At 50.0% G+C, this 13,106-nt stretch overlaps 1 protein-coding gene across 1 annotated transcript in view; it reads left to right on the forward strand.

Annotated features, from left to right (window-relative positions):
* The first annotated feature begins 11,609 nt into the window (after positions 1-11,609).
* Positions 11,610-13,106, forward strand: part of LOC115467066 (cytochrome P450 2K6-like) — a 114,538-nt gene continuing 113,041 nt past the window's right edge. The window contains exon 1 of the mRNA XM_030198745.1: positions 11,610-12,009. Within this exon, the coding sequence (XP_030054605.1) occupies positions 11,824-12,009 (186 nt within the window). The 5' untranslated portion in view covers positions 11,610-11,823. The remainder of the gene's footprint in view (positions 12,010-13,106) is intronic.

Genomic DNA, 13,106 nt, shown 5'->3' on the forward strand with positions numbered 1-13,106 from the left:
TTAATCACTACCAAGCCACCTCCTCCTCTTCACCCTTCAACCCTCTCCCTCAACCAACCAACCCAGACCTCCTTCTCCTCCTTTCCTGATATCTCCGAGGAGGAAACCGCCTGCCTTCTTTCCTCCTCAAAATGCACCACTTGTTCCTCTGATCCCATCCCCACCAACTTACTTAACACCATCTCTCCTACTATCACCCCCTCCATCTGTCATATCCTCAACCTCTCTCTCTCCACTGCAACTGTCCCCGACACCTTCAAGCATGCTGTAGTTACGCCACTCCTCAAAAAACCATCACTAGACCCTACCTGTCCCTCCAACTACCGCCCCATCTCCCTCCTACCCTTCCTCTCCAAGACACTTGAGCGCGCAGTCCACAGCCGCTGCCTTGATTTTCTCTCCTCTCATGCCATCCTTGATCCGCTTCAATCCGGTTTTCGCCCTCTTCACTCGACAGAAACAGCACTTTCTAAAGTCTGTAATGACCTGTTCCTTGCCAAATCCAGAGGCCACTACTCCATCCTCATCCTCCTGGATCTATCCGCCGCTTTTGACACTGTCAATCATGACTTACTTCTTGCCACACTGTCCTCATTTGGGTTCCAGGGCTCTGTCCTCTCCTGGTTCTCCTCCTATCTCTCCCACCGCACCTTCAAAGTTCACTCTCATGGATCTTCCTCCACCCCCATCCCCTTATCTGTTGGTGTTCCCCAGGGATCGGTCCTTGGACCCCTTCTCTTCTCAATCTACACCTCTTCCCTGGGCTCCCTGATCTCATCTCATGGTTTCCAATATCATCTCTATGCTGATGACACCCAACTGTATCTCTCCACACCAGACATCACCGCGGAGACCCAGGCAAAGGTATCGGCCTGCTTATCCGACATTGCTGCCTGGATGTCCAACCGCCACCTGAAACTGAACATGTCCAAGACCGAGCTTATCGTCTTTCCACCAAAACCCACTTCTCCTCTTCCTCCACTTTCTATCTCAGTTGATAACACCCTCATCCTCCCCGTCTCATCTGCCCGCAACCTCGGAGTCATCTTTGACTCCTCTCTCTCCTTCTCTGCGCATATCCAGCAGATAGCCAAGACCTGTCGCTTCTTCCTCTTTAACATCAGCAAAATTCGCCCTTTCCTCTCTGCCCCACCCGAACTCTCGTCCACGCTCTCATTACCTCTCGCCTGGACTACTGCAACTTACTCCTCACCGGCCTCCCACTTAGCCATCTATCCCCCCTTCAGTCTGTTCAGAACTCTGCTGCACGTCTCATATTCCGCCAGAACCGATATACTCATATCACCCCTCTCCTCAGGTCACTTCACTGGCTTCCGATCGGATACCGCATTCAATTCAAGCTTCTCCTTCTTACCTACAAATGCACTCAGTCTGCTGCCCCTCACTACCTCTCTACCCTCATCTCCCCTTACGTTCCCGCCCGTAACCTCCGTTCACAGGATAAATCCCTCCTCTCAGTGCCCTTCTCCACCGCCGCCAACTCCAGGCTCCGCTCATTCTGCCTCGCCTCACCCTATGCTTGGAACAACCTTCCTGAACCCTTACGCCAAGCCCCCTCCCTGCCCGTCTTCAAGTCTTTGCTTAAAGCCCACCTCTTCAATGCTGCGTTCGGCACCTAACCCTTACCGTTCAGTGAATCCAGACTGCCCCAATTTGACTGCCCCTATCGGACCGACCGTTCACTTGTCTATTAGATTGTAAGCTCTTTGAGCAGGGACTGTCTCTCTTTGTTAAATTGTACAGCGCTGCGTAACCCTAGTAGCGCTCTAGAAATGTTAAGTAGTAGTAGTAGTAGTAGTAATCCAGGCACAAGTATCAGCCTACCTATCTGACTTTGCTACCTGGATAATTCACCGCCATCTGAAACTAAACATGACCAAGACTGAGCTTCTTATCTTTCCCCCTAAAACCACCTTTCCTCTTCCCCCATTCTTTATCGCTGTGGATAACACTCTCTCATCCTCCCTGTCTCATCAGCTCATAACCTTGGCGTCATCTTTGACTCCTCTCTTTCTTTCTCTGCACATATCCAACAGACTGCTAAAACCTGTCATTTCTTTCTCTATAACATCACTAAAATCTATCCCTTCCTTTCTGAGCACACTACCAAAACCTTTATCCACACTCATTATCTCTCGCCTAGACTACTGCAACTTGCTTCTCACAGGTCTCCCACTAAGCCATCTCTATCCCTTTCAATCTGTTCAAAATTCTACTACATGACTTATATTCCACCATTTTCACTATGCTCATATTAGCCCTCTCCTCAAGTCTCTTCATTGTCTCCCTATCTGTTTCTGCATACAATTCAATCTCCTCTAATTGACTTACAAGTGCATTCACTATGCAGCTCCTCAGTACCTCTCCACTCTTATCTCTCCCTACACTCCTCCCTGAGAACTCCATTCATTGGGTAAATCTCTCTTATCTGTATTCTTTCCTCCACTGCCAACTTCAGAATCTGTTCCTTTTATCTTGCTGCACCATATACCTGGAAAAGACTTCCTGAATCAGTACATCAAGCTGCAGCTCTGGCCTTCTTCAATGTAGGCTAAAAGCCCACCTTTGTGAGAATGCTTTTAAGTCCTAACTCCTATTAATTTGTTTAGTACCCATGTCTGTTTTAACATTCCCTCCTTAAGTAATACTCTTATCCGTTATTTTTCATGTTTGTCTATCTTGATTGGATTGTAAGCTCTTTCGAGTAGGGAATGTCTCTTACATACAAAATTGCAGAGCTGGCTATAGCCGGGGAGAGAGCCTGGGGGGGGGGGGGGGGGGGGGGGGGGAAGGCAATGCATTACTCTCTCCAGGAAAAAAAAAAAAAAACAAATGATCCCAGGTTCCAATCTAATTCATGTTTAATGTGGGATAAAATGCCATAAAAATCATTCCCGTAATATCACATCATTCATACCTTCAATCACAGAAAGATATATATCATATGTCTTTATGCCTTCTTATCGCCCTCTAAGCTACCATTGTTTCCTTCCAATGTTTCAATGTTTGTGCTCCATTGTTACACTCCCAACGACACTTCAATTGTTTCGCATAATTATGCAAAATGTAATCCATAACCAATCTGTAACAAATTGTATTTCCAACATTTAACTCATATTGTAAGCCACACTGAACCCGCAAAAAGGTGGGAAAATGTGGGATACAAATGCAATAAATAAATAAATAAATAAAATAAATAAATAAATAAATATAAACTTTTAACGTTGAGCACCTGATTCTCAAAGTGGACATATTCCAAGCACTATAATGAAAATAAAATGATTTTTTTTCTACCTTTGTTGTCTGGTGACTTTTTTTTTCTGATCATGCTGGCCCAGTATCTGATTCTGCTGCTATCTGTCCTCTTAACTCCATTTCCAGGGCTTCCTTTCCATTTCTTTACTTTATGCCTTTCTTCTTAATTTCTTGCTCTATATCCGTAAGTATCTGTAAGTAAAAGCTGGGTCCTCCGCAGACTTGACTGTCCAGTGGATCCAGCTTCTGCCTATTTTCTTCATCCATGTGCAGTTTTTCTCCTCTCTTCCTTTCCCCTCATCTCATCTCCTTCCTCACTCTTCCATCCCCTCTATCCATGTCCAGCATTTCTTCTCTCTCCCTTCGCTCTCCTCCATCCATGTCCAGCAACCCTCTTGTCTCCTGCCCTTCCCTCCATCCATGTCCAGCAACCTTCCACTCTCCTATCCCCTCCTCTCCATCCACCCATGTCCAGCAACCTTCCTCTCTCCTCTTCCCTCCCCTCCATCCACCCATGTCCAGCAACTCTCCTCTCCCCTCCATCCATCCATACCCAGCAATTCTCTTCTCTCCCCTGCCCCCTTCTATCCATCCATACCCAGCAATTCTCCTCTCTCCCCTGCCCTTCCCTCCATGTCCAGCAATTTCTCCTCTCTCCCTGGGTCCTGCCCTCCCATCCATCTCCTGCTCCTTCCCTCTGCTGTGCCCCATTTCTCCAAGTCCCATCTGTTGGATTATTTGTAGTAAATAATTAGCAGATTTTAGTACACACAGCTTCAGCTTTAGAAATGTTAATTTCTTTTCTTCATCTCTCTCATACACCCCAGAATAATTCACTGCTGAGTCACTTTAAAGTTGAAGTAACAAAACATCTGTTTACTCACAGTTTGTAGTTAGATTATATTCAGACAGACTTATATATACATAATACTATACATTTGGATTATCAGCTCTTTCCATGTGCTAAGATGGTAATGGATGCTCACACCACCATAGATCCTCAGCTAGGAGAGATCATGAGCTCCATGTGCTGTGTCTAACCCCCACAGGAAGTTGCATAGGTGTGACCTCTCTAAGTAATTCACATCAGAGGTCACAGAGTAATCACAGAGAAAAAACATTTCTGACAGGCAATGCATGTTAAATACAATACATTCCAACACCATCCACCCTCTGCTTACCACCCCTCCTAGTCCCATCCATCTCCTGCTCCTTCCCTTTGCTCACGACCCCTCCTAGTCCCCTCCATCTCCTGCTCCTTCCCTCTGCTCACCACCCCTCCTTGTCCCATCCATCTCCTGCTCCTTACCTCACTCTGCTCACCACCCCTACCTCTGCTGTGCCCTTCTCCCAGATCAAGTTGCACCCCGCCTGCCTGCCCGCAAGGTCCAGGATTGCACGATTCTGTCTACCCCTCTCTTCCTCCCTCTGGTGCTGCCTGCAGATAGTAATCTACCTGGGATCCAGGCATGCAGCATGAATCCACGCTGCCTTCGCACTGCCCCGGAGAAGGCTTCCGGGGCAGTGCAAAGGCACCCGCCCGCGAGGTCCAGGATCGCGCGATTCCGTCTACCCTTCTCTTCCTCCCTCCCTCCGGCACTGCAGTAATCTACCTGGGATCCCGGCAGCATTAGCGATGTATCCACGCTGCCAGCGTGCGAAGGCAGCGTGGATACATCGCTAATGCTGCCGGGATCCTAGATAGATTAAAGACTGCAGCGCCGGAGGGAGGGAGGAAGAGAGGGGTAGACGGAATCGCGATCGGCGGTGGCAAGCTGTTGTCGGGGTCCGGGAGCTGACAGACTCTGCTTCTGGGTGGGGCGGGCCTGAGGCTAAACTGGGTGGGCCTGGGCCCATCCAGGCCCACCCGTAGCTACGCCCCTGATCACTACCAAAAGAGAAAATGCTGTACCTGAACTGCTAGTGGTACGTTGGGGGCAAGGATGCAGAAAAATGTGGTTTCCAGAACTGTACCCAACTGTAAGGATGTAATATCAGTTTAATAAATTCTGGTCTTCATTAGGCAATAATAAATTGGGCAGCAGTATTTCTATCAGAAAACAGCAGATCCGGAGGTTCTTTTACTGGTGATAGTCCTATTGAAAAAGGAAAGGTTAAAGCTAGAAAAGGCACCAATACTTTGTAATTAATTAATTAAGCTGAGTCAACTATGGAAAAATCCTTTTTTCTAGTCAGTTTTTCTATTACATAGTAACGTGGAGGGGCATAATCGAACGTCGCCGGCCAAATAGGTCGCCGGTGATCTATGTTGGCGGCGGCGCTACAGCTGGCCGGAACCATATTATTGAAAAAGATGGCCGGTCATCTTTTTTTTCGATAATACAGTTTAGCCTGGCCAAATGCCTTGGAGTTTGCCGGGTTTGAGATGGCCGGGTTTGTTTTTCAGCGATAATGGAAACAAATGCCGGCCATTTCCAACCCGGCAAAATCCAAGGCATTTGGTCGTGGGAGGAGCCAGCATTTGTAGCACACTGGTCCCCCTGACATGCCAGGACACCAGCTGGGCACCCTAGGGGTCAGTGTGGTGGACTTCAGAAAAACCTCCCACATGCATAGTTTCCTTTACTTTGGGTGTTGAGCCCCCCCACCCCCCCCCCCCAAAACCCACTACCCACAAATGTACAACACTACCAAAGCTCTTAGGGGTGAAGAGGGCAACTACATGTGGGTACAGTGGGTTTTGGAGGGCTTCCATTACCAGCACAAGTGTTACAGGTAGGGGGGGATGGGCCTGGGTCCGTGCCTACCTTTAGTGCACTGCGGTACCCACTAAAAGTGCTCCAGGGACCTGCATACACGCAGGCCTCTAGGACTTGTTGCTGCTGTATAACCTTAGCACACCAGTTGACACCTGAAGTCTAATCTCTTTGAAAAAGTCCTTTGTTTGAAGAAGCACGTTTACTCACAGTTAACTGCAGATCAGAGGTTGTGCTCCACTGGCAAAGAGTATCCCTGGTACTTAGATTAGCAGTAGGTCAGAGCTGGCAGAATGGTGTACAATGCCCTCTTTCAGCCACATTCAAGGTAATAACAGTAACATAGTAGATGACGGCAGAAAAAGACCTGCATGGTCCATCCAGTCTGCCCAACAAGATAACTCATATGTGCTACTTTTCGTGTATACCTTACCTTGATTTGTATCTGTCTTTTTTCAGGGCACAGATCGTATAAGTCTGCCCAGCACTAGCCCCACCTCCCAACCACCAGTCCCGCCTCCCAGCATCGGCTCTGCCATCCAATCTCCGCTAAGCTCCTATTATCAGCTGTGTTTGAAATATCTATATTAATAAATCCCACCTTGAACGTTCTGAAGCTCACTCCAAGGCAGAGAAGCACAAAAATCCTGTAGTCTTCATAGGCTAGGACCAGTCACCCTCACTCATAGACCCGCCCTCAGCCATGCCCCATCTATATTAATAAATCCCACCTTGAACGTTCTGAAGCTCACTCCAAGGCAGAGAAGCTCACTCCAAGGCAGAGAAGCACAAAAATCCTGTAGTCTTCATAGGCTAGGACCAGTCACCCTCACTCATAGACCCGCCCTCAGCCACGCCCCATCTGTACATAAAACGCTACCTCAACATTCTGAAGACAATCTGCTGAAGCCATCTGCAAAATCCCTAAACAGTTCGTAAGTTCATGGTGGTGAAGCCATCCAACTCACTATGTCTCTGTGCCCCGCCCTCGAGGGCGGAACACAGAGAGTAAAGGGATCCATAAAGGCACCCCTACCAACTGGCAACCCCCTCCAACAAACAACGACCCAGGCAGGGGGAGTGTTTCCACAACCCCCCCCCCCCCCCCCGCCTAGGAATCGCTACAGACTGCTGGCAAACTCCCCAACCACACGACCACAAAAGCCACCCGCAACCCCCCCACACATACAGACACACACACACAAACACATACACACAAACACATAAACACACACACGCAAACACACACACATAAACACACATGCAAACACACACACACACAAACACACACACAAAAACACACACACGCAAACACACACACACAAACACACACACAAACACACATAAACACACACACACAAACACACACACAAACACACACACAAACACACACACACACACATAAACACACACACGCAAACACACACATAAACACGCAAACACACACACATAAACACACACACACACACACAAACACAAACACACACACAGAAACACACACAGAAACACACACACACACACAAACACACACACATAAACACACACACACACAAACACACACACAAACGCAAACACATAAACACACACACATAAACACGCAAACACACACATAAACACACAAACACACACCTCGACGATGCACCTCTAAGTGCCCCCCCGCCGCATCGCCACAACAACCCGTGCAACGGGGCATCAGAAAGCCCCTACCCCCTTCCCTCCTCGCCGCATCACCCAACCCCTCCCCCACCGCTTCACCAAGCCCCTCCCCCCCATCAACCGCCTCGCCACCCGCGACCGCTAATACAAACTCTGTCCGGCGGCTGCTGCTGCTTCTATTCAGCAGCAGCAGCCCGTACATAAAGAAAACAAACAAACAAACAAAAAAACAACCTCCTAAAACACACCTCTGTGGAGAACCATCTCACATTGGCTGACGTCTCTGCAGGCCCTCCTCCTCTCCCCTCAACGTCAGTGCTCCTGCCGGAAGACCCCGGAGAAACGCCGAGATGTCAGAGGGGAGAGGAGGAGCGCATGCTGAGACTTCAGCCAATGTGAGATGCATCTCAACGGAGGTGCGTTTTAGGAGGATTTTTTTTTTGTTTTCTTTATGTACGGGCTGCTGCTGCTGAATAGCAGAAGCAGCAGCTGCCAGACACAGTTTGTATTAGCGGTTGCGGGTGGCGAGGGGGTTGATGAGGGGGAGGGGCTTGGTGATGTGCCATGGTGGGGGGTCGGGTGATGCACGAAGGGGGGGACAAGGGGCTTTCTTTGGGTGCTGCGCCGGCTGGCGGGGGAAGGGGGGGTCTTGCTGGACTTGAATGGCTGGAAGGAAGCAGGGGGAGGGGAGGGGAGGGTCGCTGCACATGGGTGGCTGCAGGGGGGGCAGGGAACAGGGAGATAGGGATGGGGCTCCACACACCACATGGGTGCCTGCAAGGGGGACAGGGGATACAGGACGGACACTGCAGGGCGGGCAGGGGGACAGAAGGGTTGGTGGTCATCAGGGGGGACAGGTGGGTCGATGGACATGGCTGGCCACAGGGGAGGAACAGGGAAAAAGGAGAGGAGTGTCCTCAGACATGGGTGGCTGCACAGGAGAGGAGGGTCGCTGGACATGGGTAGCTGCAGGGGGGGCAGGGGGACAGAAGGGTCGCTGGACATGGCTGGCTGCGGGGGGGACAGGGGAGAGAGGAGGGACGCTGCACATGCATGCCTGCAGGGGGACAGGAGGGATGCTGAGGCGGGGGGGGGCCTGAGACCACATGGGTGGCTGCAGGGGGAGCAAGGGAGACAGGAAGGACGCAGCAGGGGGAGAGGAGGGTTGATGGGCATAGGTGGCTGCAGGGTATGCTGGACATGGGTGGCTGCAGGGGGAACACGGGGAGAGAAGAGTCACTGCACATGCCTGGCTGCAAGGGGGCAGGGGAGAGGGAGGGAGGGGGTGAGGGGGTTCTTCACACCACACACGCAGTCACTCATTCTCTGTCTGCCACATACACTCTCACTCACACACTCACTGTCTTTGTCCCTCTCTCTCACACAGTGTCACACAGAAACACAAACACTGTCTCTCACACACTCTCTCTCGCACAAACACATACACTCTGTCTCTCTCTCTCACATTCTCTCTCTGACGCACACGCTCCATCTCTCACACACGCTCTTTCTGAAACATACACTCTAAGGAAAACCTTGCTAGCGCCCGTTTCATTTCTAACAGAAACGGGCCTTTTTTACTAGTCTGTACATAAAACACTACCTCAACATTCTGAAGACAATCTGCTGAAGCCATCTGCAAAATCCCTAAACAGTTCGTAAATTCATGGTGGTGAAGCCATCCAACTCACCATGTCTCTCTGCCCCGCCCTCGAGGGTGGAACACAGAGAGTAAAGGGATCCATAAAGGCACCCCTACCAACTGGCAACCCCCTCCAACAAACAATGACCCAGGCAGGGGGAGTGTTTCCACAACCCCCCCCCCACCTAGGAATCGCTACAGACTGCTGGCAAACTCCCCAACCACACAACCACAAAAGCCACCCGCAACCCCACACACACACACACAAACACACACAGAAAAACACACACACACACACACAGAAACACACACACACACACAAACGCACACACACAAACCCACAAACACACACAAACGCAAACACACACACAAACACACACAAACGCACACACACAAACACGCAAACACACACACACATAAACACACACACAAATGCACACACACACAAACACAAACACACACACAAAAACATACACACACACAAACACAAACACACACACAAAAACATACACACAAACACACACACACACATAAACACAAACAGAAACACACACACAGAAACACACACACAGAAACACACACAGAAACACAAACACACACAAAAACACAAACAAACACACAAACACACAAACAAACACACACAAACAAACACACACACACACAAACAAACATACACACACACACACACACACAAACACACAAACACACACAAACACACACACACACACACACAAACACACACAAACACATACAAACACACACACACAAACAGCCTCGACGGTGCACCTCTAAGTGCCCCCCCGCCGCATCACCACAACAACCCGTGCAACGGGGCATCAGAAAGCCCCTACCCCCTTCTCTCCTCGCCGCATCACCCAAGCCCTCCCCCACCGCTTCACCAAGCCCCTCCCCCTCCACATCGACCGCCTTGCCACCCGCGACCGCTAATACAAACTCTGTCCGGCGGCTGCTGCTGCTTCTATTCAGCAGCAGCAGCCCGTACAAAAAGAAAACAAACAAACAAAAAAACAACCTCCTAAAACGCACCTCCGTGGAGAACCATCTCACATTGGCTGACGTCTCTGCAGGCCCTCCTCCTCTCCCCTCAACGTCAGTGCTCCTGCTGGAAGACCCCGGAGAAACGCCAAGACGTCAGAGGGGAGAGGAGGAGCGCATGCTGAGACTTCAGCCAATGTGAGATGCTTCTCAACGGAGGTGCGTTTTAGGAGGATTTTTTTTGTTTTGTTTTCTTTATGTACGGGCTGCTGCTGCTGAATAGCAGAAGCAGAGGCCGCCGGACACAGTTTGTATTAGCGGTTGCGGGTGGCGAGGGGGTTGATGAGGGGGAGGGGCTTGGTGATGTGCCACGGTGGGGGGTCGGGTGATGCGCGAAGGGGGGGACAAGGGGCTTTCTTTGGGTGCTGTGCCGGCTGGGGGGGGAAGGGGGGTCTCGCTGGACATGGATGGCTGGAAGGAAGCAGGGGGAGGGGAGGGTCGCTGCACATGGGTGGCTGCAGGGGGGGCAGGGAACAGAGAGATACGGATGGGGCTCCACACACCACATGGGTGCCTGCAAGGGGGACAGGGGATATAGGACGGACACTGCAGGGCGGGCAGGGGGACAGAAGGGTTGGTGGTCATCAGGGGGGACAGGTGGATCGATGGACATGGCTGGCCACAGGGGAGGAACAGGGAAAAAGGAGAGGAGTGTCCTCAGACATGGGTGGCTGCACAGGAGAGGAGGGTCGCTGGACATGGGTAGCTGCAGGGGGGGCAGGGGGACAGAAGTGTCGCTGGACATGGCTGGCTGCAGGGGGGACAGGGGAGAGAGGAGGGACGCTGCACATGCGTGCCTGCAGGGGGACAGGAGGGATGCTGAGGCGGGGGGGGGGCCTGAGACCACATGGGTGGCTGCAGGGGGAGCAAGGGAGACAGGAAGGACGCAGCAGGGGGAGAGGAGGGTTGATGGGCATGGGTGGCTGCAGGGGGGTGCTGGACATGGGTGGCTGCAGGGGGAACACGGGGAGAGGAGGGTCGCTGCACATGCCTGGCTGCAAGGGGACAGGGGAGAGGGAGGGAGGGGGTGAGGGGGTTCTTCACACCACACACGCAGTCACTCATTCTCTGTCTGCCACATACACTCTCACTCACACACTCACTGTCTTTGTCCCTCTCTCTCACACAGTGTCACACAGAAACACAAACACTGTCTCTCACACACTCTCTCTCTCTCTCGCACAAACACATACACTCTGTCTCTCTCTCACATTCTCTCTCTGATGCACACGCTCCATCTCTCACACACGCTCTTTCTGAAACATACACTCCAAGGAAAACCTTGCTAGCGCCCGTTTCATTTCTAACAGAAACGGGCCTTTTTTACTAGTTATGTTATAAAGGGAACGGAGTGGGTGGAGATGAGCATAATTGCTAAGTCAACTCTGTAATTTGATAGCAAAACTTTCAGCAGTTCAGTCTTACAAAACATTTTCTATAAGCTACTACAGCTTCAGAGAGCAAGTGTTAAAAACAATGTGCATTTCAGTTCTAACTGTTATTTTTTTGGTGGGGGTCATTACTCTTATTTGTTACATTAGTGGAGTAAATGCCTGGAAAAGAAATATCCAACAGAATTTTCCACCAGGACCAAGACCAATGCCTTTCATTGGAAACATGCACATCATGAATATAAAGAGACCCTACCAGAGTTGGTGCGAGGTAAGACTTTGCAGGAATGAATCTCTCAGGGAGAATCCTGGTGTTTAAATATACACCTTTCCTTAAATTAATTTTTCTAGAAATTCAGACACAGATAGTTTTATTACTAGATGGCTCTTTGCAGACAAAATACATAGTTCATACTTTTTAGTCTGCTTTCAGAATGGAAAGAAAAACTTACCAAATCATGATGTGTGTTGTGTGTTTGTTATGTGTTTGTACTTTGTAACTTGGGGGAAGGGTGTATGAGGATTGTTACAGCTGTGGGTACATGGAGCATAGGTGTGTGCACCCTGGAAACATTGGGGTCCTTTTGCTAAGGTGCACTGAAAAATGGCTTGCGATAATGTAGGCGCGGGTTTTGGGTGCGCACTAATTAATTTTTCAGCACGCCTGTAAAAAAGCCCTTTTTAAAATTTTTGCCGAAAATGGATGTGTGGCAAAATCAAAATTGCCGCTTATCCATTTTGAGTCTGTGAACTTACCACCAGCCATTGACCTAGTGGTAAAGTCTCACACGGTAACCGGGTGGTAATGACCTACTCACGCCAAATGCCACTTGGTGGGTGTCCAATACGCTTGGCCAAAAAAAAATTATTTTTCAGCCATGCATATTGGACGCGCGTGAAAAATGAAACTACTGCAAGAGCCACAGGGTAGCCAGGCAGGAACTCCATTTTGGCACATGTTCGGTGCGCATACAGCCTTATGCGACTTTGAAAAAGGGCCCCACTGTTCTCTCTATACTGAGTGGGAGTCCTCCACCTACAGTCCTGTCAATAGGGTGATTGGGGTGCTGTTTCACTATCACATTTTCAGTAGTGAGGGCCAGGCAAGCCAGGACTCCAGGGAACCTGCTTGTCCCTATCAATTGAAAATACAATATTGAACCTTCACCCCCCCCCCCCCCCCCCCACACACACACACACACACACACTGGCAGCAGTGTCCTTAGAGGGAACAGTGCTTGGAAAACAGGTTCTATTAATCCTGGGTAAAACTACTTGTAAATATAGGATCTTGCATTCAGATAGATTCTGCAGGTCAGGCTTTGTGCATAATCTTTCCATATGTTACATTTTTCAGAGCCAAAAGAA

Source organism: Microcaecilia unicolor, chromosome 3 (genome assembly GCF_901765095.1).
Source record: "Microcaecilia unicolor chromosome 3, aMicUni1.1, whole genome shotgun sequence".
NCBI lineage: Eukaryota > Metazoa > Chordata > Amphibia > Gymnophiona > Siphonopidae > Microcaecilia > Microcaecilia unicolor.